The sequence below is a fragment of the Bufo bufo genome, chromosome 10 (assembly GCF_905171765.1).
Source record: "Bufo bufo chromosome 10, aBufBuf1.1, whole genome shotgun sequence".
Lineage (NCBI taxonomy): Eukaryota > Metazoa > Chordata > Amphibia > Anura > Bufonidae > Bufo > Bufo bufo.
Genome location: NC_053398.1, coordinates 72,285,466 through 72,312,585, shown reverse-complemented (window position 1 = coordinate 72,312,585; position 27,120 = coordinate 72,285,466). Strand labels below are relative to the sequence as shown.

Sequence of the window (27,120 nt, the reverse complement as noted above, 5' to 3'; positions counted from 1 at the left end):
TGAGTTTTTCCAGCAAGATGGTGCACCACCACATTATGGGTGTCAGGTCCGAGCATTCCTAGATGAACAGTTTCCTGGAAAGTGGATTGGTCGTCGTGGGCCAGTTGAATGGCCCCTATGGTCTCCCGATCTGACCCCCTTAGACTTTTATCTTTGGGGTCATCTGAAGGCAATTGTCTATGCTGTGAAGATACGAGATGTGCAGCACCTGAAACTACGGATACTGGAAGCCTGTGCTAGCATTTCTCCTGCGGTGTTGCTATCAGTGTGTGAAGAGTGGGAGAAGAGGGTTGCATTGACAATCCAACACAATGGGCAGCACATTGAACAAATTTTATAAGTGGTCAGAAACTTGTAAATAACTCATGAAAGAATAAAGTTACGTTAAAACCAAGCACACCATTGTTTTTCTTGTGAAATTCCCAATAGGTTTGATGTGTCACATGACCCTCTTCCTATTGAAAAAACAAAAGTTAGATTCAAAATGGCCGACTTCAAAATGGCTGCCATGGTCACCACCCATCTTGAAAAGTTTCCCCCCTCACATATACTAATGTGCCACAAACAGGAAGTTAATATCACCAACCATTCCCATTTTATTAAGGTGTATCTATATAAATGGCCCACCCTGTACACTTATGGAAATTTGCCTATTTCCCCTGTGCAACTTACTTTATTTGTTTACTTTGTTTAATACTGTGTAAGTACATTTTATTTGCTGTGATATATATCTTGTTCATGTGCACTGTATTTGCATAGCACTGTGAAAAGGGTTAAGGAATGCTTAGATACTTTTGGGACTTTAAATGAGAAGCTGGTAATTTTCCACAGCTACCATGGGGTTTAAAGAAGAGTATGTTCTGGAGGGAAAAACAGACTTGTTTATCACCAAAACCACCAGTCTGAATGTCTGGTTTATCTATGCTGTTATGTCTGAAAACCTGTTTTGTCTGTAAAAAAAAACTGCTGTGTCATTGCCATTGAAGCTGTAATGTAAGTCTATGACAGACAGGAGTTGTAACAATTTATCTGTTTGTGCTGAGTTTCTCCGCTCCACCCCTCCCACTAGAAGGTTCTATTAGCCACAATCTGTAAATAAGGAGAGCAGTCAGAGCCTCTAGTGTTATGCAGTTAGGGATCAGGGCTTTGAGGGGGAGACTCATGCCACTCTATGTGAGTGACCAGAAGAGGAAGGTGAAGTAAGGAAGCTGAGCCACAGACCATGGGTCACCAACCCTGTGACAAAGAAGCCACCCAGACTACTGAGTTACAGACCATGGGCCTCCAGCCTTTGACCAGGGTACCAGCCTTCTGAGAGAGAGAGAGGGACAGATAGCTCAGGCCTTTCCTCAGCATCGAACCCTCCTTCTGCCAGGGAGGAGACTGAAGAAGCCAGCCCTATGCTTAGCCTATATTTTTTTTGCACCTGAATTCATCCATTAAAGAAGCACACTGGTTTACTGCAGATCCTGACTCTCTGGACTTATTTCCTATTGGGGTGCACCATGCCTTACCATCCCTTCCGGACAGTAGCAACACCTAGTGAAACCTCAACAGTGTCCGGGGGACCCAGCATAGATTTTGGGCCACCCCAAACCCGGTCACAGCACAGTCCCTTGTAAATAACATCACTCCCCTTCTTTCAGCTCTTCTAACATACTGTGTCATGTAAATAACATCACTCCTCTCCCTCCTGTGTTCTATAACATACAGTCCCATATAAAAAAAAAACATCCCTTCCCTCCATTAAGCCATCCTAACATTGTCCCAGCTAAATAACATAACTCCCTCCCAGTAGGGAGGAGGGTATAAGAGAAGAAAACTCTAACTCCCAGCATTTCTCTAGCTCACATTGAATCCATCAGGTGACATCATCTTAGATCCTTCCCAACGTCTATTCTCCACTGCTGAGCTCAGCCTTCTACTGCACTGATTACATGATGGTGACATCATCATAGGTCCTTTACCACCACTTCAACTGCTTAGCTGATCATAGTAACATATTGTATATTTCATGTGTGCACTAGACATTATTGTAAAGTTAGTTGAATGCTTAGTTGTCCAAACAACCAGAATGTATTTTTTATTTTCTTTTAACAAACCCACAACAGGTATGACAAATCTGTGTACAAGGTTTCCCAACAAATTTGGACAAATGCCATTTACTTACTGTTGGGTCTGTTAGATGTCAGGTTATTGTTTGTTTTCATTTTTGAATGCAAGAAAAGTGCTCAGATGTTACCTGCTGTCAAAACAGCAGAAACTGACACAACTGTAAACGGAGCCTTATCCAAATTAAACTTTTTGTTGATGATTAGCTGTCCCTCTTTGCCTTTTTGGTCCATTAACTGGGAAGAATTTACTCATTGTGGTATTATGACAGCTGCAATGCAACAAATGCATTTCTTAACCTGCCCTACTTTCTCTATAGACTATAATTGATAAATAAAATGTAAGACTTAAAGAGGACCTTTCACCTATTATGACACTGTGAACTATCTATACAGACATGGAGGGCGGCGCCCGGGGATCTCACTGAACTTACTATTATCCCCGGACGCCGCTCCGTTCTCCCGCTATGCCCTCCGTTATCTCCGGTCACAAAGTTATGGTAGGCAGAGTCTGCCCTTGTTCTGCTCTAGCGCTGGCCAATCGCATCGAAAATAACCTCCCAGGCTGTGAGCTCTGTGCTGCGATTGGCCAGCGCTAGAGCAGAACAAGGGCAGACTCCGCCTACCATAACTTAGTGACTGAAATCTCTGCCTACTATAACTTAGTGAGCGGAGATATCGGAGGGCATAGCGGGAGAACGGAGCGGCGCCCGGGGATAATAGTAAGTGCAGTGAGATCCCCGGGCGTCCCTCTCCATGTCTGTATTCTTAGTTCACAGTGTCATAATAGGTGAAAGGTCCTCTTTAACTCCTCTAAAGATTTTCCATTCTTCTAGGCATGAAAGACTAGCTTTTATTGCAAGTATATCATGCCCCAACTTTGTTAAGCAAGGCTAAAATCATCTAGCCAGTTTTGTCAGCACTATATTCCTGGTACCAGTTTAGGAGGACATACCAACAGCATATGATACAATTTAGTTGTTGCTTTTTTTTCTTGAAAGTGACTTTATTGTGTTATTACAGGCACCAATCCTTGTGCAGATCAAAATGGAGGCTGCAGTCACCTATGCTTCTTCACTCCTCATGCCATACGATGCTCCTGCCCAATGGGACTAGAATTGCTGAGTGACATGAAAACCTGCATCATTCCTGAGGCCTTTTTGGTTTTCACTAGCAGGGCAGCAATTCACAGGATTTCCTTAGAAACTAACAATAATAATGTTGCAATTCCACTTACGGGAGTCAAGGAGGCATCTGCTTTGGATTTTGATGTGTCTGATAATAGGATCTACTGGACAGATATTACACTGAAGGTACAATGATCGTTGAATGAGCCCCATTTATCTGTATTGTACACATACACACTGACGAGCAAAACGATAACAATGTTTTGAACTTTTCAGGCTCCATTTCTCACCATCCACTGCAGCTTTGAACGTGAGACTTCCATCATTTTATAGACAATCATCTTGGCTATCTCATACATAAATTGGACTTGCAAAGATTTAGCATATGAATAGTTATGCAGATTATTGCCATGTAACTGCATTGTTACTGTTTTGCTCCTGGTGGTGCAAGTCTTTTTTTCTTTTATACTACAAATTACAACCTTTTATACTACAAATCAACAAGGTTGATTCCCAAGCAAATGGTCACTGGTTCAAATCGAGGAGCAGTCATGAAGAAGATTTTGTGGCTCATCACAAGGTCTGTCAGTTCTGGTGCAACAAACATGGCAGTGGAGGTGGCTCGTATGCTTCGTAATAGTGAGATCACATTTGTCCATGCAAGCCTTGTGCAATGCACATTACACAAATCTGGAACGGTGGCCCGTAAAAAGGTGAAAAAGCCTTGACTTTAATATCTTTATAAGAAGTGTTGGCTCAAGTTTGCAAAAAAGTACGAAGAGTGGACAGTATAAGATTGGAAACGGGTGATTTTGAGCGATGAGATGAAAGTCAATAGACTGTGTCCTGATGGGTGCAAATGGGTCTGGAAAAAACAAGGAAAAAGGGGGATAATGGATCGAGAAATTGAAGGAACTTTCAAGTTTGGTGGAGGAAGCCTGATGATATTAGGTTGTTTCACAGCCAAAGGTGTTGGCTACTTGACCAGGACCGATGATGGTCTGAATGCTGGGTTATATGTGAGTATCCAACAAGACGAGTTACTTTGTACACTTGAGTACTATGGGTATGAAAAGGACGAAATAGTGTTCCAGCAGGACAACGACCCAAACATACGTCAAGATTGACAAATAAATGGTTCAATGACAATGAAGTAGAGGTGCTGAATTTGCCTCCACAGTCCCCAGAACTAAACCCAATCGAACACTTGTGAGTAGAGTTGAAGAAAAAGCTGTATTCGTACCCAAATGAGGCGACTAGTTTGCACCAACATTGGGAAAATTGCAGATTTTGGTCGAGACATGCTTGAATCTGATCGAGAGCATGCCCATAAGGATTCAGGCAGTGTTAAAAGCCAAAGGTGGATTTACAAAATACTAATAAAATAATAAATAAATAAAAATTTGAATTTTAGGAGCAAAACAGTAACAATGCAGTTAAATGACAAGAATATACATAACTAATCATGTGCTAAATAGTTGCAAGTCCAATTTATGTATGAGATAGCCAAGGTGATGGACTTATGTCTTTTTTTCAACCGTATTAACTATATGTATATACACTGCTCAAAAAAATAAAGGGAACACAAAAATAACACATCCTAGATCTGAATTAATTAAATATTCTTCTGAAATACTTTGTTCTTTACATAGTTGAATGTGCTGACAACAAAATCACACAAAAAAAAAAAATGGAAATCAGATTTTTCAACCCATGGAGGTCTGGATTTGGAGTCACACTCAAAATTAAAGTGGAAAAACACACTACAGGCTGATCCAACTTTGATGTAATGTCCTTAAAACAAGTCAAAATGAGGCTCAGTAGTGTGTGTGGCCTCCATGTGCCTGTATGACCTCCCTACAACGCCTGTGCATGCTCCTGATGAGGTGGCAGACGGTCTAAAGCATCTGCCAACTCCTGGACAGTCTGTGGTGCAACGTGACGTTGGTGGATAGAGCGAGACATGATGTCCCAGATGTGCTCAATTGGATTCAGGTCTGGGGAACGGACGGGCCAGTCCATAGCCTCAATGCCTTCGTCTTGCAGGAACTGCTGACACACTCCAGCCACATGAGGTCTAGCATTGTCTTGCATTAGGAGGAACCCAGAGCCAACCGCACCAGCATATGGTCTCACAAGGGGTTTGAGGATCTCATCTCGGTACCTAATGGCAGTCAGGCTACCTCTGGCGAGCACATGGAGGGCTGTGCGGCCCTCCAAAGAAATGCCACCCCACACCATTACTGACCCAATGCCAAACCGGTCATGCTGGAGGATATTGCAGGCAGCAGAACGTTCTCCACGGCGTCTCCAGACTCTGTCACGTCTGTCACATGTGCTCAGTGTGAACCTGCTTTCTGTGAAGAGCACAGGGCGCCAGTAGCGAATTTGCCAATCTTGGTGTTCTCTGGCAAATGCCAAACGTCCTGCACGGTGTTGGGCTGTAAGCACAACCCCCACCTGTGGACGTCGGGTCCTCATATCACCCTCATGGAGTCTGTTTCTGACCGTTTGAGCAGACACATGCACATTTGTGGCCTGCTGGAGGTCATTTTGCAGGGCTCTGGCAGTGCTCCTCCTGTTCCTCCTTGCACAAAGGCGGAGGTAGCGGTCCTGCTGCTGGGTTGTTGCCCTCCTACGGCCTCCTCCATGTCTCCTGATGTACTGGCCTGTCTCCTGGTAGCGCCTTCATGCTCTGGACACTACGCTGACAGAAACAGCAAACCTTCTTGCCACAGCTCACATTGATGTGCCATCCTGGATAAGCTGCAATACCTGAGCCACTTGTGTGGTTTGGATACTCCGTCTCATGCTACCACTAGAGTGAAAGCACCGCCAGCATTCAAAAGTGACCCAAACATCAGCCAGGAAGCATAGGAACTGAGAAGTGGTCTGTGTTCACCACCTGCAGAACCACTCCTTTATTTGGGGTGTCTTGCTAATTGCCTATAATTTCCACCTGTTGTCTATCCCATTTTCACAACAGCATGTGAAATTGATTGTCACTCAGTGTTGCTTCCTAAGTGGACAGTTTGATTTCACAGAAGTGTGATTGACTTGGAGTTACATTGTGTTGTTTAAGTGTTCCCTTTATTTTTTTGAGCAGTGTATTTATATATACACTGAGCAAAAATATAAATGCAACACTTTTGGTTTGCTCCCATTTTGCATGAGCTGAACTCAAAGATCTGAAACATTTTCTACATACACAAAAGACCCATTACTCTCAAATATTGTTCACAAATCTGTCTAAATCTGTGTTAGTGAGCACTTCTCCTTTGCCGACATAATCCACCCCACCTCACAGGTGTGGCATATCAAGATGCTGATTAGACAGCATGAATATTGCACAGGTGTGTCTTAGACTGCCCACAATGAAAGGCCACTCTGAAATGTGCAGTATGATCACACAGCACAATGCCACAGATGTTGCAACGTTTGAGGGAGCAGGCAATTGGCATGCTGACTGCAGGAATGTCTACGAGAGCTGTTGCCCATGCAATGAATGTTCATTTTTGTACCATAAGCCATCTCCAAAGGCGTTTCAAAGAATTTGGCAGTACAATGAAAGAAATGACTGGGACATAACCATACCAGGGTACTCTTTATACAGAAGAGACAGAGAAGGCAAGAAAGGAGGAGGAGTGGCCCTGTATGTGAAAGATAGCATTAAATCTAACCTAATACAAGTTGGTGAGGCCAACATAGAGTCAGTTTGGGTTACGTTGCAGTTTGCTAACCATGCAGTAACTCGTGTAGGTGTGATATATAGACCACCTGGTCAAGTTAAAGAACTAGATGATCTACTAGTTGAAGAAATAGCTAAAATGACAATGAAAGGAGAAGTTATCATTATGGGAGATTTCAATCTTCCAGATATAAACTGGAAAACCAAAATAGCAAGTTCTACCAGGAGTACAGATATTCTAAATTCCCTACTGGGGTTATCTCTACAACAAGTGGTTGAGGAGCCAACCCGGAGGGAGGCCATTTTGGATTTGGTATTCACAAATGGGGATTCGGTATATGATGTCATTGTAGGCGAAACCTTGGGATCTAGTGATCACCAGTCAGTGTGGTTTAATATAAGAACTGTGAAAGAGTCCCACCACACAAAAACAAAAGTTTTAGATTTTAGAAAAACAGACTTTTTAAAAATGAAATTAGTCATAAATGAGTCCTTATCAGACTGGAACGGATTACATGGAGTCCGGGAGAAATGGGACTACTTAAAAGGTGCATTATTGAAGGCAACAGAAAATTGCATTAGACTTGTCAGTAAAAGCAAAAAAAGGAAGAGACCACTGTGGTACTCAGCAGAAGTGGCCCAAATCATTAAAAATAAAAAGCTAGCATTTTGTAATTATAAAAAAAAACTGAGCAATGAAGATAAGGAAATCTACAAGATTAGGCAGAAAGAGGCCAAGCAAGTTATAAGAACTTCTAAAGCGCAGGCAGAAAAAAAAACTATCTCAGTCTATGAAAAAAGGGGATAAGACATTCTTCAGATATATAAATGGAAAAAAGGAAATTAAAACAAGGAATAACTAAATTTAAAAAAAAGGACGGAAGGTATGTAGAAGAGAATAAAGGGCTAGCCGACTGCCTTAATTAATACTTCTGTTCAGTTTTTACAAAAGAAAAAGAAGGAGAAGGACCTCCACTAGAAAGGATGACTAATAAATCGTTTGATGCATGTGTCTTTACAGAGGAAGATGTTCTAAGTTTGCTGTCTAAAGTGAAGACAAATAAGTCACAGGGGCCTGATGAGATACACCCAAAATTATTAAAAGAGCTTAGTGGTGAGCTGGCAAAACCGTTAACAGATTTATTTAACCAATCATTAGTAACAGGAGTCGTCCCGGAAGATTGGAAATTGGCAAATGTCGTGCCCATTCACAAGAAAGGTAGTAGGGAGGAATCGAGCAACTATAGACCAGTGAGTCTGACATCAATAGTAGGCAAATTAATGGAAACCCTATTAAAGGATAGGATTGTGGAACATCTAAAATCCCATGGATTGCAAGATGAAAAACAACATGGGTTTACTTCAGGGAGATCATGTCAAACAAATCTTATAGATTTTTTTGACTGGGTGACTAAAATAATAGACGGTGGAGGTGCAGTAGACATCGCATATCTAGATTTTAGTAAGGCTTTTGACACTGTCCCACATAGAAGACTTATCAATAATCTGCAGTCATTGAGCATGGACTCCCATATTGTTGAGTGGATTAGGCAGTGGCTGAGTGACAGACAGCAGAGGGTTGTAGTCAATGGAGAACATTCAAAACAAGGTCATGTTACCAGTGGGGTTCCACAGGGATCTGTACTGGGACCAATTTTGTTTAATATCTTCATAAGTGATATTGCAAAAGGCCTCGATGGTAAGGTTTGTCTTTTTGCTGATGACACAAAGATATGTAACAGGGTTGATGTTCCTGGAGGGAAACTCCAAATGGAAAAGGATTTAGGAAAACTAGAAGAATGGTCAGAACTCTGGCAACTGAAATTTAATGTGGATAAGTGCAAGATAATGCACCTGGGGCGTAAAAACCCAAGGGCAGAATATAGAATATTTGACACAGTCCTGACCTCAGTATCTGAGGAAAGGGATTTAGGAGTAATTATTTCAGAAGACTTAAAGGTGGGAAGACAATGTAATAGGGCAGCACGAAATGCCAGCAGAATACTTGGATGTATAGGGAGAGGTATAAGCAGTAGAAAGAGTGAAGTGCTTATGCCGCTGTACAGAACACTGGTGAGACCTCACTTGGAGTATTGTGCGCAGTACTGGAGGCCATATCTCCAGAAGGATATAGATACTCTAGAGAGAGTTCAGAGAAGAGCTACTAAACTAGTACATGGATTGCAGGATAAAACTTACCAGGAAAGGTTAAAGGACCTTAATATGTATAGCTTGGAAGAAAGAAGAGACAGAGGGGATATGATAGAAACTTTTAAATACATAAAGGGAATCAACTCGGTAAAGGAGGAGAGCATATTTAAAAGAAGACTACCACAAGAGGACACAGTTTTAAATTAGAGGGGCAAAGGTTTAAAAGTAATATAAGGAAGTATTACTTTACTGAGAGAGTAGTGGATGCATGGAATAGCCTTCCTGCAGAAGTGGTAGCTGCAAATACAGTGAAGGAGTTTAAGCATGCATGGGATAGGCATAAGGCTATCCTTCATATAAGATAGGGCCAGGGACTATTAATAGGATTCAGATATATTGGGCAGACTAGATGGGCCAAATGGTTCTTATCTGCCGACACATTCTATGTTTCTATGTTTCTATCCAACAGGCCTTACAACCGCAGACCAAGTGTAACCACACCAGCCCAGGAACTCCACATCCAACATGTGCACCTCTATGATGGTCTGAGACCAGCCACCCGGACAGCTGCAGCAACAATCGGTTTGCATAGCCAAAGAATTTCTGCACAAACTGTCAGAAACCATCTCAGGGAAGATCATCTGCATGCTCGTCATCCTCATCGGGGTCTTGACCTGACTGCAGTTTGTCATTGTAACCGACTTGAGTGGGCAAATGCTCACATTCGATGGCATCTGGCACGTTGGAGAGGCGTTCTGTTCACAGATGAGTCCTGGGTTTCACTATTCAGGGCAGATGGCAGACAGAGTGTGTGGCATCATGTGGGTGAGCCTTTTGCTGGCGTGGATCGAGTGGCCCATGGTGGTGGTGGGGTTATGGTATGGGCAGGTGTCTGTTATGGACAACGAACACAGGTGCATTTTATTGATGGCATTTTGAATGCACAGAGATACCGTGACGAGATCCTGAGGCCCATTGTTGTGCCATTCATCCACAACCATCACCTTATGTTGCAGCATGATAATGCCTGGCCCCATATTGCACGGATCTGTACACAATTCCTGGAAGCTGAAAACATCCCAGTTCTTGCATGGCCAGCATACTCACCGGACATGTCACCCATTGAGCATGTTTGGGATGCTCTGGATCAGCATATAAGACAGCGTGTTCCAGTTCCTGCAACTTTGCACAGCTATTGAATAGGAGTGGACAAACATTCAACAGGCCACAATCAACAACCTGATCAACGCTATGCGACGGAGGTGTGTTGCACTGCGTGAGGCAAATAGTGGCCACACCAGATACTGACTGGTTTTCTGACCCCCCTCCCCTTCCCAGTAAGGCAAATCTGCACATTTCAGAGTGGTCTTTTATTGTGGGCAGTCTAAGGCACACCTGTGCAATATTCATGCTGTCTAATTAGCACCTTGATATGCCACACCTGTGAAGTGGGATAGATTATCTCGGCAAAGGAGAAGTACTCACTAACACAGATTTGTGAACAATATAACAATATTTGAGAGTAATGTGTCTTTTGTGTATGTAGAAAATGTTTCAGATCTTTGAGTTCAGCTCATGCAAAATGGGAGCAAAACCGAAAGTGTTGCATTCATATTTTTGCTCAGTGTGTATATATATATATATATATATATATATATATATATATACTGTAAAATTTCTATAAAATGATGGTAGTCTCACGTTCAAAGTTGTAGTGGGTGGTGAGATATGGAGCCTGAAATTCAAAAGTTCAAAACATTGCTACCCTTTTGCTTGTCAGTGTAAATGAAACCTAAATGGTGAGATGTATTTTTAAATGCATATTATCAAGATCTTGTACTAAAATGCAATATGTTGAAAATCATAGCAACTATTTTGTTATGCATAGGCTTTATTAAAGGGTATTACCTTGTCATCTTTTCATGACCGAGATGGCAATAACCTGAGTAAGCGCTGGCTTGTGATGGGCAGAGTCAAGGAAATGGATAAGCTGGCTGTGCTCCTCTGTTTTTGTAACTCCAATTACAGTGATTGGAAGCTATGTAAACAGCATACCACTTTGAGCTATGCTGATTCCATAACACCTGAGTTACTAGAAACAGAATAGTTTGCTTTGATATGCCTGTTTGCATAGCTCCCATTCACTGCTAAGGAAGTTAAAGAAACAACGGAGCACAGCCTCCTTGCCTGATTTCTTTAACCCGTCCCAGACCAGCACTTACTTAGGTTATTCCCATCTAAGCCATGAAAGGCTGAAATGGCAATAACCCTGTTTAGGTAGCTGCACATGCAAATCTACAGCAAAGAATGCATAATATTTGGCCTTTGCTGCATACACTGTACTGTATGTTGGAAGGGTGAATTCTAAGATCACAATCAGCATATATTTGCAATATATAGATATATATATTTTTTTTATTCCATCTACATTGCTGTTACAGTGTTATGCTGTGGATTTTCCTTGCACAAATACATATGGAAAATCCTCAGCGTTTATTCTACTTGCATCCAGAGAGTGGATGGTTTAGTTTTTAAGGACCTCCACAAGTGAGCCTTACCAGTCAAAACCACTTAACAGTTTCAGAAGCACTGGTCTAGCAGCATGCATTCTTCATTTGATAACATTTTGTGTCTTAATGTTACTTACTGTACCTCAGTAATAGGTTATTTTTCTCCATTTTATATTTCTATAGACCATAAGCAGAGCATTTATGAATGGAAGCTCTGTAGAACATGTAATTGAGTTTGGCCTTGATTACCCAGAGGGAATGGCAGTTGATTGGATGGGAAAAAATCTTTATTGGGCTGACACTGGTACCAATCGGATAGAAGTATCTTGTCTTGATGGACAGTTCAGACAGGTTTTAGTGTGGAAAGATCTCGACAACCCAAGATCTCTTGCATTGGATCCAGCACAGGGGTAAGCTATGCATAACATTATTGGTGTCCTTTTAACCAATGTGTATTTGGGGGAAAGGGGTCAATGATATTAATAATAATCTTTATTTATATAACACCAACAGATTCCACAGCACTTTAAAGTCGGGGGTTCATTTACAAACAGAATGATAAAAAACATAGCAACAAACAATTCAACAATTAAAACAAGAGGAATGAGGGCCCTGCTCACAAGAGCTTACAATCTATGAAGAGATAGGGGTAACAAGTGCTTTATTTGTACAATGGCCCGGTCTTATTAACACAATAGAGGAGTCACTAGCCGATATCTGTAGTGTTTCTGACTGCATGGGGTATTGATATTTGACAGTGTATCAGGTTCAGAAGGATGGTGCTAAAGAGAGAGGGTGAATGGAAAAAGAGTTAGATCAGGGGATGGTGTTTTTAGGGAGCACCTAAAACTGTGGATGTTGTGCGTTAACCTAATTGCTTGGGGTAGGGCATTCCAGAGTATTGGTTCAGCTTGAGAGAAGTCTTGGAGACTGTAGTGAGAGGTTTGTATTGTTGTGGATGTTAGTTGTAAGCTGAATGAAGAGCATGGGTAGGATGTTAGACAGAAATGAGAGAGAAGATGTAGGGGGTGCAGCACTTTGGAGAGCTTTTTGAGTCAGAATGAGCAGTTTAAATTGAATCCTATACAGTATGGGCAACCATCACAATGACTGGCACAGGTTAGAGGCATTGTAGTAGTGATTAGACAGATAGATGCATTAAAGATAGATTGGTGAGGGGGAGACAGGAATGAATCAGGGCAATAATGGGAATTTTGGTTTCCATGTCAGAAAAGGGTGGATTCTAGAGATATTCTGAGGTGCAGGCACACAATTGAATATAGGGGATGAAGAAAATAGTGGGCGTGGTGGTAGTGCCACACATTAAGATGGAGATATCGGATTTAGGTAGGTTCAGGTAGGTAGATGGAGAAAACACAAGTAGGTACATTTTTGAAGAATTCAGCTTCATATATAGAGGACATGATTTTAGAGACAGCAGTCAGTCACTGGTGTTTTTTAGTACAGCAGGGATGATGTCACATGTTGAAGTGTATAGTTGGGTGACATTGCCATAGAGATGGTACTGAAAGCCAAATCTGCTGATAGTTTGTCCAATAGGGGCTGTGTAGAGAGAAAAGAGGAGAGGACTTAGGACTGATCCCTGAGGATCTCCAATAGAGGAAGAGGAGGGAAAGTAGGGCCAGCTAATGACACACTGAAGGAGCGGCCAGAGTGATAGGAGGAAAACTAAGAGAGAACATTGTCCTTAAAGGGGTTGTGGAGCCTGTTTATATTGATGACCTATCCTCAGGATAGGTCATCGATATCTGATCAGCGGGGATCTGACACCCAGCACCTTCACTGATCAGCTGTTTGAAGAGGAGGCCTGCTTCATGTGAGCACTTCGTCCTCTTCTCCCCTGTAGCCAAGGCATAGTGTAATTACAAGTACTCGCTGTATTCAAGTGAATGGAGAGAGTACTTGTAATTACACTGCACTTCCGAGTTAATTGGCAGTGTGATGAAGAGAAAGCAGCACTCACATGGGGTGCCACCTCTCCTTCAAACAACTGATTGGCAGAGGTGCCGGGTATGGGATCCCCGTGATCAGATATTGATGACTTATCTTGAGCTTAGGTCATCAATACAAACAGGCTGCTGCACAACCCATGAAGGCCGATAGATTGGAGCATGCTAAAGAGAAGATGACGGTCTACTGTGTAGAATGCTGCTGAGCGAAGAAAATTAGTAGAGAGCAGTTACCATTGCATTCAGCTGTCAGGAGGTCATCTGTCACTTTGGTAGGGCAGTTTCTGTAGAATTTAGGGTGCAAAAACCAGATTGTAATGGATTAAGGAGCTAGCAGATCAGACGAGAGTAGACCAGACGCTCTAGGTGTTTAAATATAAAGGGGAAATTAGAGACGGGTCTGTAGACCTGTAGAGAAGTTATTTTTTATTTTCTTTTTTATAACTGGTTTATGACAGAATGTTTGAAAGAGAAGGTGAAGATACCAAAAGAGAGAGAGGTTGAAGATTTTAGTTAGGTGACTATAGAACACCTGGAATAAAGACTGGAGGAGGTGTTAGGGGATATGGTCAGTAGTGCATGTGGTAGGGCGAGAAGAAGAGAGCAGCCTGTAGACTTCTTCTGTGACTGGGTTGAATGTAAATGTGTGGAAGGGCGAGAAGAAGAGAGCAGCCTGTAGACTCCTTCTGTGACTGGGTTAAATGTGAAGAGTAAGCCAGAGGAGATGTGGGATGGAAGGAGATCAATGACACTTAGAGGCAGGCTGGCAAATATCCTGCTGGATATTTAAAATTTTCTCTTTGAAGTAGTTGGCCATATCTTCAGCACAGAGATCTGCACTTTTGGACTGAAAAGGAAGTGAAAAGTTTCACCGTTTTTTGGGCTTATTGGATACTAAGGACAATCAAGGTCATGAAATAGGTCGGTTTGGTGAGGTGAAGTGCAGAGTTGTAAATTCTCAGCATAAACTTATAATGAAGGGAATCCAGTGGTGTACGAGTTTGAGGTGTGTGCCAGGGTTGATTTTGTCTCCAGAGGTTCTGAGTGTAGGGAGCACTACTTAATCTAGGTTGCTTCTAAGTGTGTCATTGTAGTCATTGTAGTGTTTTGCAGCCAGTTCAGGACCGCAGAGAGAAGAGATTGGGGACAGTGATGACTCTAGAGCAGGGGTGCACAACCTTTTCTGGTTTGGTGCCACATTGTCACACTGACCCAATTCCAAGGGCCTAAAATAAAACTTAAAGTGGTATTAACAGCTGAAATATTGTACTTATGGCATATTGAACATACAATATATACCAAAAATGTCTGGTTACACTTGGGAGAATACATAAAAGATACAAGTAAGCAGCCACAAAACATAGACATACACGTCTGTTACCAGATGGTTGGGGGCCATACAGAATGGTATCGAATGCAGCTTTTAGGCCGCCGGTGGTGCACCCTTGCTCTAGAGAGTCTGTAATTTTTTAAGTGTCAGTGGCATGTAGAATTCTGAAATTATTAAGTAGGAGAGTGCATGAGGACTTATGACAGTGAAGGAGAGAAGGTTGTGGTCAGAGAAGGGAAGAGGAGAGTTAGTAAAGTCACAAATGGAGCAGAGCCGGAAAAAGACCAGGTAACATAGTTACATAGTATATAAGGCCGAAAAAAGACATTTGCCCATCCAGTTCAGCCTGTTATCCTGCAAGTTGATCCAGAGGAAGGCAAAAAAAAACTGAGGTACAAGCCAATTTTCCCCACTTAAGGGGGAAAAATTCCTTCCCGACTCCAATCAGGCAATCAGAATAACTCACTGGATCAATGACCCCTCTCTAGCCCCTTAAGGACACAGCCTTATTTCACCTTAAAGGGGTTATCCGAGTTAATAAAAACTAAAAAAAAAAACTCTTAAAACCCAACTTGATATACATATAATTTGGTTAAGCTAGATTTCATCAAGTTAAAACCCATATGTACACCTTATAACAACAAAGCCTGAGCTCTGCCTCATGAATATTTGTGGGCGTGAACAATCTGACCTTCTCCTCGCCCTGCTCTGCACATCCTAACTTTGCATAAACCAGTCACATGATCATCTCCTAGCTCACACAGACAGATCATCCTGTCACATTGCAGAAACACATGCTCTGTGTATCTAAGCTCTATGGCAGCTCTGTGTATCTAAGCTCTATGGCAGCTCTGTGTATCTAAGCTCTATGGCAGCTCTGTGTATCTAAGCTCTATGGCAGCTCTGTGTATCTAAGCTCTATGGCAGCTCTGTGTATCTAAGTTCTATATTAGAAACAGGCTTCGTTCCACTGTAGAACAAAAAAGAATGGCGCACCATAGGGTAATAACGTTTAAAATAAATAAAAATAGGTATCTCCACTATGGAGGCTCACCTGGTAGAGTTGTGCTAGTTTAGGCACAACTCTAATGTGGACATGTATCGAGTTGACATGAACCCCTCACTGGAATCCCGCAGAAAGCCAGTAGTTCAAATAAAAGAAAGGATATCCCACAGCGCAAAAACCACCCAGTAGTTGGAGTAATGATGGTTCTTGTTTATTTGGGCAAGCGGTACAACGCGTTTCGGGGTTTAACCCCTTCTTCAGGTACAATTGACTTGCATACATACAGATAAAATTGCATACATTTAAATACAGTGTAAAAAACCGCCAAAAACACACAAGGGGCGGGGTGGGGGTGGGTCAGTGGTAGGTACTGAATGAGCTCACAGAGCTGTGCAGACAAAAGGGTTAAAAAACTTTGCTACCTATCGACCTTATTTTTAATATATCAACTTGATGTCCCTATTCAAAGGGAGATCTTTCCCAGTGGTGTGATTTCTAATTTTTGTTAAAATGCAGGTAAAATCGTGTGGGAAGCTTCTGGGGGCGCAGGACCTTGTGATGTCATGTGATGCGATCACATGACTATGCCATGTGACCGCCTTCAGAGAGAAAATCACGGGCGCCATGGAGATGCGGCCGCATGAGGCAGCGGCCGGTCATGTGGTATGAGGCGTCACACTCCGTCTCTCAGCAACCAGACGCTGCTGCTGCGTCAGAGAGGGGGAGTGTCAGACCAGGCTGGCTAGAGGAGAGTGCGTTCATATCGCACAAACTGGAAACAGTGAGACTTGTTTAGGATGACCTGATTATAGATTAAAAAATAATAAATAAATAAAATGACATATGAAACCAATGAAGCTTGTATTGGGCTATATTATGGAAATAATAAGGGAACAGAAAGTAAGAATATCATATTGGGCGGCAGGTAAAATAAAATGTGGTAAATAAATGTGAGAGGGATTATAATAAGTATACTGTGATGATGATGATGTGATTCAAGATTTCACTATGATATATAGGCAGATCCTTAGGTGGACGTCTAAGGAAAAAGGATATAGAGGGGGGGGGGGGTAAATGGAACATAAGTGTCCACAAGGTGATGTGAGGGGGGGGAGGGACACGACAACAGTCGAATAAGGAAATGGTTGTTGGGGCGTGGGTAATGGCAAAAAAAAAAAAAGGGCGAGGGGGAATAGGGGATTTCATAAGTTGATTTCAAAAGCCTCATTCAGGCCATATGGATTAAGGCAGTTCAATTTATATATCCAGAACATCTCGCGTTTCCTCAGTGTCTGGATAATATTATATCCGTTTGATCGGACTTGCTCAATCGGGGTAACCGTGAATCCCAGAAAAGAACCTGGGTGATGGACAGTAGCATGTCTGGAGATGCTATGCTGGATCAATTTTTTCTTCACATTGGATCTGTGCTTGTTTAGTCGGTTGCGCAAGGTCTGTATAGTGCGCCCTACATAACGGAGATTACAAGGGCATGTGATAAGATAGATGATATTGGATGATCCACAATTTAATTCGTCCTTGATTTTTAAAAATTCGTCATTTCGGCCCAAAAAGGAAGTGGTGATGTTTAAGGATCTGCAGCAGAGGCATCTTGGTTGATTACATCTATAGCTCCCCGGAGTCTTAATGCTGACTGGTCTGGCTAATTCTTCCCGTTTATTCTTCAGTTTGCTTGGGGCTAGCATATTTTTTAGTGTTTTTGCTCGTCTGAATACTAGAGAGGGTTGTTTTGTTATCTCAGAGTTCAGGAAGGGATCTTTTCTTAGGATATACCAATGCCTAGACAGAATTTTATGGATATCTATGTGGTTGCTGTTATAGGTGGTTAAAAAGTTTGTATTGTGGTATTTGGTGTCATTCTGTTTTTTGCTTCCTACCAGACATTCTAGTTGTGTCAACGCTTTTGCTTTATTGAAGGCTGTATCTATAATATCTGTCGGATAGCCCTTTTGTAGGAATCTAGACCGAATTACATTACTTTGTGTAACAAAATCTTCGTCCCTCGAGCAGTTTCGCCTAATTCGCTTAAATTGGCTATACGGAATGTTTTTCTTCCATTTCTTGAAGTGTTCACTTGAATAGTCCAAGTAACTGTTACAGTCGACTTCTTTAAAAAATGTTCGTGTATTGACGGATCCATTATTTATTTTTAATTCCAGGTCAAGGTATTCAGCTTTGGATTTGTCACTTATGCCTGAGAAAGTGAGACCCCAATTGGTGGAATTTAGGTCCTCAATAAAATTATTTATTGTTAAAAGGTCACCTTCCCAAATTAAAATCAAATCATCGATATAATGACGGTAAAAAATTATGTTTTGTGCCTAATCTTTTGATTTATAAATAAGTGTCCTCAAAAGCCCCCATAAAAAGATTTGCGAAACTGGGCGCGAAACGCGTACCCATCACGGTTCCTTTGGTCTGTAAATATAGAGTGTCTTCAAACTTAAAAATATTATGAGTCAGAATAAATTCGATACTCCTTAAAATAAAATCATTTTGTTCTGCTGGTAATTGGTCGTCAGTATCTAAAAAGCTTTTTACACATTTGATACCCAGTTCGTGCTTGATATTCGAATAAAGCGATGTAACGTCTAGGGTCAACCAGTAGTATGTTTCTTTCCATTCGATGTTCCGTAGGAGTTGTATTAGGGTAGTGGAATCTCTGAGATAGGATGGTAGTTGTACTACATATTTTTGTAAGAGGATATCGACGTAGTGGGATAGATTGCACGTGAGTGATGAAATGCCTGAGATGATAGGACGGCCAAAATCCGATTCGCCTCCTTAATATAGTCGTTCCTATCCTGGAGGACAATGCCACCTCCTTTGTCCGCATTGCGGATTATTCGATCCGGGTTATCCTGAAGCTGTTTGATAGCCAGTTTCTCTTTGGCACTGAGATTGTGTTTCTCAATTTGTATTTTGTCGACTGATCTAAAGTCATCTAAGACCAGATCATAAAAAGTTTCTATGAAGTTCCCCCTATGATGTGTAGAGGGTAAAAGTTGGACCGTGGTCTCAGATCAGTGTTGATGAAACGTTCTTGAGGTGTGGACTCTGCTAGCGCTTCAATTGTGTCTGCCTCTTTTTTGTGTTTCTCTAAGATATTGAAATGTCTCTTTAGAGTAAGGTTTCTAATAAAGTTGTGTAAGTCGAGGAAGAGGTTGAATCCATCAGCTTTTGCAGATGGACAGAATGAGAGACCTTTGGATAAAACCTTTTCTTCTTCATGGTTCAATAAATAGCTGAAAAGGTTGAAGATCTTTATCTCTTTCTTCTGGTTGCGTGCTGACTTCAAATTCTTCTTTTGGGCTTGGCCCCCCCTACTTTCTCTCCTACATTTTTTCTTTTTAAATTTCTGGTTCCCAACGGACGGAAGTAGTTGGTGATCGTGACCGTGGTTGGGCTTTTCAGTATTGGGTAGGCTGAGACCGGTGTAAGTAGGGGGGTAAAGATAAAAAAGAAAGCTGGCCCTTTGTCATCTGTAAGGAGAGATCAGAGAGAGCCGTGGCTCCAGGGTCCAGTTCTGTAGCTGAACAGGTTTAGGCCTGATGGTGGCGTCATGATTCCTATAGGAGCGGTGCCTGGTTGGGTAGGGGACTCGGTGTGTATTGTGAGTAATGAATCCAATTCTACTGATGTAGACGGGGATGCTGGGGTGGTGGATTGCCTAGGCAGCGATTTATGTGCGGAACTCTTGATGAAGGAGGTAGGAGGTAATTTAAGGGGTGCGCAATTGGAGAGCACTTCCTTGCTGAAACAGCCCAAGGCTGGGACAGTGATGGGGGGGGGGGGGGAGACCCTCCCATATCGATCGTAGTGGAAAGGTGGGCAGTCTTAGGGGATATCTCTATGACTGTAGATAGAGTGCCAACTGTATTGTTTGGATATACAGTGTCACGTGGAGTAGGCGAGTAGTGTATGTTAGATACATGGGGGGGGGGGGGACCCTCCCATATCGATCGTAGTGGAAAGGTGGGCAGTCTTAGGGGATATCTCTATGACTGTAGATGGAGTGCCAACTGTATTGTTTGGATATACAGTGTCACGTGGAGTAGGCGAGTAGTGTATGTTAGATACATGTTGACTAAAACGATGGTGGTGCTTCACTGGGTGAGCTTGATACCTGGTGGGATCTTGTTTCCTAGGGGGTGGGGCATGTCTGCTACTATGGGTGTACGTATTTCTATTCTGGGGTCTTGCGCCACCATGGTGGGCAGCATTTGGTGGATATATATATACTTATTATAATCCCTCTCACATTTATTTACCACATTTTAGATTACCTGCCGCCCAATATGATATTCTTACTTTCTGTTCCCTTATTATTTCCATAATATAGCCCAATACAAGCTTCATTGGTTTCATATGTCATTTGATTTATTTATTATTTTTTAGTCTATAATCAGGTCATCCTAAAAAAAGTCTCACTGTTTCCAGTTTGTGCGATATGAACGCACTGTCCTCTAGCCAGCCTGGTCTGACACTCCCCCTCTCTGACGCAGCAGCAGCGTCTGGTTGCTGAGAGACGGAGTGTGACGCCTCATACCACGTGACCGGCCGCTGCCTCATGCGGCCGCATCTCCATGGCGCCCGTGATTTTCTCTCTGACGGCGGTCACATGGCATAGTCATGTGATCGCATCACATGACATCACAAGGTCCTGCGCCCCCAGAAGCTTGCCACACGATTTTACCTGCATTTTAACAAAAATTAGAAATCACACCACTGGGAAAGATCTCCCTTTGAATAGGGACATCAAGTTGATATATTAAAAATAAGGTCAATAGGTAGCAAAGTTTTTTTAACCCTTTTGTCTGCACAGCTCTGTGTTACCTCATCCAGTACCGCCCACTGACCCACCCCCACCCCGCCCCTTGTGTGTTTTTGGCGTTTTTTTACACTGTATTTAAATGTATGCAATTTTATCTGTATGTATGCAAGTCAATTGTACTTGAAGAACCCTGAAACGCGTTGTACCGCTTGCCCAAATAAACAAGAACCATCATTACTCCAACTACTGGGTGGTTTTTGCACCGTGGGATATCCTATCTAAGTTCTATGGCAGCTCTGTGTATCTAAGTTCTATGTATCTAAGCTATATGACAGCTCTATGTATCTAAGCTCTATGGCAGCTCTGTGTATCTAAGCTCTATGGCTCTATTTTTGTCCGGCGGCCTTTCGCCGTGCACCGCCGTGCTGCGCCGGAGCTCCGCCCCGTCCCCATTATAGTCAATGGGGACGGAGCGGCGGTCCGGCGACACGGCGAAATAGCCACAGGACGGATCCGACATGGTGAACAGCCTGTCGGATTCGTCTTGCCGCAAGTGTGAAAGTACCCTAAGCTCTGAGGCAGCTCTGTGTATCTAAGCTGTATGTATCTAATATAGCTTAGATAGATATAGGTGTCATATATGACACCTATATCTATCTAAGCTATATTACAGCCATATCTATGTTGACTATATACTATGTAGTTACTGTCCCCCCTCCCCCATACACAATGCCTTGTCCCCCACCCCTCCATACACACAATATACACAATGCAGTGTCCCCCACCCCTCCATACACACAATACAGGGTCCGCTTACCCCACCCCATACACACAATATACACAATGCAGTCACCCCCACCCCATACACAATGCAGTGTCCCCCACCCCTGCATACACACAATGCACTGTCCCCCACCCCTCCATACACACAATATACACAATGCAGTGTCCCCCACCCCTCCATACACACAATATACACAATGCAGTGTCCCCCACCCCTCCATACACACAATATACACAATGCAGTGTCCCCCACCCCTCCATACACACAATATACACAATGCAGTGTCCCCCACCCCTCCATACACACAATATACACAATGCAGTGTCCCCCACCCTTCCATACACACAATATACACAATGCAGTGTCCCCCACCCCTCCATACACACAATACACACAATGCAGTGGCCCCCACCCCATATACACAATATACACAATGCAGTCACCCCCACCCCATACACACAATGCAGTGTCCCCCACCCCTCCATTCACACAATGCAGTGTCCGCCACCCCTCCATACACACAATATACACAATGCAGTGTCCCCCACCCCTCCATACACACAATATACACAATGCAGTGTCCCCCACCCCTCCATATACACAATGCAGTGTCCCCCACCCCTCCTTACACACAATACACACAATGCAGTTTCCCCCACCCCATATACACAATATACACAATGCAGTCACCCCCACCCCATACACACAATGCAGTGTCCTCCACCGCTCCATACACACAATGCAGTGTCCCCCACCCCTCCATACACACAATATACACAATGCAGTATCCCCCACCCCTCCATATACACAATGCAGTGTCCCCCACCCCTACACAATATACACAATGCAGTGTCCCCCACCCCTCCATACACACAATGCAGTGTCCCCCTCCCCCACCCCATATACACAATATACACAATGCAGTCACCCCCACACCATACACACAATGCAGTGTCCCCCATCCCTCCATTCACACAATGCAGTGTCCCCCACCCCTCTATACACACAATACACACAATGCAGTGTCCCCCACCGCTCTATACACACAATATACACAATGCAGTCACCCCCACCTTCCTCTCCCCGGGAAACCTAAGAGCCCAGGCAGAAGCACATGTCTTTACTCTCCAGTGTAAACAGCAGGGAGGGCGGGTCTTTCATCTGATAGGCTGTCCTGACTTGCCATCTCCCTTTTATTGGCTGAGCTGCTTGTCCTTCATTCCTGCTCCTGGATCACAGCAATACAGCGACTGGCAGCACCTGGGTAACCCTTTCCTAATCAGAGCTCTCCTGTACACTCTTTCAGTGCAACACAGGAGCTTCTGTTTTGCACAGTACTGTCAGCCCTGTGTATGGTAATAACAGCCCTGCTGCTCTATTGATATACTAATGAGATCGCGGCAGCCGGTTACAGGGAGAGAGGGGGCGGGCACCAAAGGCTCTGACGTCTGGTTTACAGAGCTGGGCCACTCCCTCAAGCAGGGAGAAGCTTGTAAACGGCACGTCAGTGCCAGAGAAGGGTTGATGACGTCGGGGGTCACATGACCCAAATCAGCAGTGTGGAAACAGCGCAAAATCAATAAAGTGAGTACATTAGAAATGTATCTTTAATGATGTATAAAGCAGCCCTAACACATATTTTTTTTAAGTCGGATAACCCCTTTAAGGACCAGGCCATTTTTTGAAAATCTGACCAGTGTCACTTTAAGTGCTGATAACTTTAAAAGGCTTTGACTTATCCAGGCCATTCTGAGATAGTTTTTTCGTCACATATTGTACTTCATGACACTGGTAAAATGAAGTAAAAAAATAATTTTTTTTTGCAGAAAAAAATACATAATTTACCAAAAATTTGGAAAAATTTGCAAATTTCAAAGTTTGTTTCTTTACTTCTGTAATACATAGTAATACCCCCAAAAATTGTGATGACTTTACATTCCCCATATGTCTACTTCATATTTGAATTATTTTGGGAATGATATTTTATTTTTTGGGGATGTTACGAGGCTTAGAAGTTTAGAAGCAAATCTTGAAATTTTTCAGAAATTTACAAAAACCCAATTTTTAGGGACCAGTTCAGGTCTGAAGTCACTTTGCGAGGCTTACATAATAGAAACCACCCAAGAAAGAAACTACACCCCTCAAGGTATTCAAAACTGATTTTACAAACGTCGTTAACCCTTTAGGTGTTGCACAAGAGTTAGTGGCAAATGGGGATGAAATTTGAGAATTTCATTTTTTTTGCCTAATTTTCCATTTTAACCCATTTTTTCCACTAACAAAGCAAGGGTTAACAGCCAAACAAGACGGTATCTTTATTGCCCTGACTCTGCCGTTTACAGAAACACCCCATATGTGGCCGTAAACTACTGTACGGCCACACAGCGGGGCGTAGAGTGAAATGTGCGCCGTTTGGTTTTTGGAAGGCAGATTTTGCTGGACTGCTTTTTTGACACCATGTCCCATTTGAAGCCCCCCTGATGCACCCCTAGAGTAGAAACTCCAAAAAAAGTGACCCCATCTAAGAAACTACACCCCTGAAGGTATTCAAAACTGATTTTACAAACTTTGTTAACCCTTTAGATGTTGCACAAGATTTAATGGAAAATAGAGATACAATTTAAAAATGTAACTTTTTTGGCAGATTTTCAATTTTAATATTTTTTTTCCAGTTACAAAGCAAGGGTTAACAGCCAAACAAAACTCATTATTTATGGCCCTGATTCTGTAGTTTACAGAAACACCCCATATGTGGTTGTAAACCGCTGTACGGGCACATGGTAGGGCGCAGAAGGAAAGGAATGCCATACGGTTTTTGGAAGGCAGGTTTTGCTGGACTGGTTTTTTGACACCATGTCCCATTTGAAGCCCCCCTGATGCACCCCTAGAGTAGAAACTCCAAAAAAGTGACCCCATTTTAGAAACTACGGGATAGGGTGGCAGTTTTGTTGGTACTAGTTTATGGTACATATGATTTTTGGTTGCTCTATATTACACTTTTTTGTGCGGCAAGGTAACAAGAAATAGCTTTTTTGGCACCGTTTTTTTTTTTTGTGTTATTTACAACATTCATCTGACAGGTTAGATCATGTGGTAATTTTATAGAGCAGGTTGTCACGGACACGGCGATACCTAATATGTATACAATTCTTTTTATTTATGTAAGTTTTACACAATGATTTCATTTTTGAAACCCAAAAAAAAGTTTTAGTGTCTCCATAATCTAAGAGCCATAGTTTTTTCAGTTTTTGGGCTATTATCTTAAGTAGTGTCTCATTTTTTGCGGGATGAGATGATGGTTTGATTGGCACTATTTTGGGGTGCATTTGATTTTTTGATAGCTTGCTATTACACTTTTTGTGACATAAGATGACAAAGGCTTTTTTTACACCGTTTTTATTTTTATTTTTTTACGGTGGTCATCTGACAGGTTCAGTCATGTGATATTTTTATAGAGCCAGTCGATACGGACGCGGCGATACCTAATATGTATACCTTTTTTTTATTTATGTAAGTTTTACACAATGATTTCATTTTTGAAACAAAAAAAAATCATGTTTTAGTGTTTCCATAGTCTAAGAGCCATAGTTTTTTCAGTTTTTGGCCGATTATCTTGGGTAGGGTATGATTTTTGCGGGATGAGATGACTGTTTGATTGTTACAATTTTGGCGTACATGCGACTTTTTTGATCACTTTTATTACCTTTTTTGGGAAGTAAGGTGGCAAAATTTCAATTTCATCATAGTTTTTTATTTTTTATTTTTATGGCGTTCACCGTTCGGGTAAAGTAACATGACCGTTTTATAGATCAGGTCGTTACGGACGCGGCGATACCAAACATGTGTAGGGAATTTTTTTTTTTTTCATTTTTAATCCGTGATAAATTTGTTTTTTGATTTTTACCTTTTTTTTCACTTTTTTTTTTGACCCAGACCCACTTGGTTCTTGAAGATCCAGTGGGTCTAATGTCTGTATAATACAGTCAGGGACCGCGGGGATCAGAAACTGCAGAAAGTGCAACAAATCGCAGGTCTGAATTGACCTGCGGTTTGTTGCGATCGCCGACATGGGGGGGTCACTGGACCCCCCGCGCGCATTTAGCCGAGGTGCCTGCTCAATGATTTGAGCAGTCACCTTGTTCCGATCACAGCCGGCCGGGCGGTAGTGATCGGAACAACACATGACGTACCGGTACATCATGTGTCCTTAAGGACTCGGGAAGCATGCCGTACCGATACGTCATGTGTCCTTAAGGGGCTAGTAGCTATAGCCTGTAATATTATTACACTCCAGAAATTCATCCAAGCACCCTCTTGAATTATTTTATTGTACTCACCATCACCACCTCCTCAGGCAGAGAGTTCCATAGTCTCACTGCTCTTACCGTAAAGAATCATTTTCTATGTTTGCGTAAGTGAATAACCCTAATGTTGATAATCTTTCAGGGTACTGTAGTTGCCCCATTCCAGTTATTACCTTAGTTGCCCCCCTCTGAACCCTCTCCAGCTCTGCTATGTCTGCCTTGTTCACAGGAGCCCAGAACTGTACACAGTACTCCATGTGTGGTCTGACTAGTGATTTGTAAAGTGGTGAGACTATGTTCTCCTCACGGGCATCTATGCGCCTTTTGATGCAACCCATTATCTTATTGGCCTTGGCAGCAGCTGCCTGACACTGGTTTTTACTGTTTAGTTTGCTGTTTCTACGTCCTTTTCAATGTCAGTGTTACCGAGTGTTTTACCATTTAGTGTGTACGGGTGATTTGCATTATTCCTTCCCATGTATATAACCTTACATTTGTCAGTGTTAAACCCCATCTGCCACTTCTCTGCCCAAGCCTCTAATCTATCCAGATCCATCTGTAGCAGTATATTGTCCTCTTCTGTGTTAATTACTTTACACAGTTTAGTGTCATCTGCAAAAATTGATATTTTAGTGTGCAAGCCTTCTACAAGATCATTGATAAATATATTGAAGAGAATAATGCCCAAAACTGACCCCTGAGGTACCCCACTAGTGACGGTGACCCAGTCTGAGTGTGTACTATTAATAACCACCCTCTGTTTTCTTTAATTTAGTTACTTACCGACATACAGACATTTTCTCCCAGTCCGAGCATTCTCATTTTATATGCTAACCTTTCATGTGGTACAGTGTCAAATGCTTAAAGTTTTGTTACTGTCTGTGAGATTTAGAAAGTTGTGAAAGTCCAAGAGAAGAGGTTAGAGACTAAAGCTAGGAGACAGACGGGAAGTTGGGGCTGCCTATGGGAATATTAATGTTGCCCAAAATGAGAGTTGGTAATTCTGAGGAAAGGAACTGTGACCGCTAGGCAACAAAGTGATCCAGGAACTGGGTCGTGAACTAGGGGATTGATAAAAAACCGCCACTCAGGGATAGAGAGGATTAAAGAGGATTGAGGTATGGACCTCAAAAGATGGGAATGAGAGCTGAGAAATAAATACAGAAAAAGAATATTCATAGTAAAGTATGTTAGAGAAGAAAATGTTGGGTTGGTTATTGAATTTAGTTTTTGTTTTCATTATAGATGCAGTTTACCTTTTGCTTATATAGTCCAGTATGGACTATTTACATATACTTGGGATCTAAGGGATCAGTGAACTAGATGTTTTGTTCTTTAACCTCT

The 27,120-nt window shown here is 42.3% G+C and overlaps 1 protein-coding gene across 1 annotated transcript in view; it reads left to right on the top strand.

Moving 5' to 3' along the window:
- The window catches only part of LRP5 (LDL receptor related protein 5), a 1,269,095-nt gene that overhangs the window by 687,810 nt on the left and 554,165 nt on the right, over window positions 1–27,120 (top strand). Inside the window, exons 9-10 of the mRNA XM_040409022.1 lie at window positions 3,135–3,424; window positions 11,771–11,997. Of these exons, the coding sequence (XP_040264956.1) occupies window positions 3,135–3,424; window positions 11,771–11,997 (517 nt within the window). The remainder of the gene's footprint in view (window positions 1–3,134; window positions 3,425–11,770; window positions 11,998–27,120) is intronic.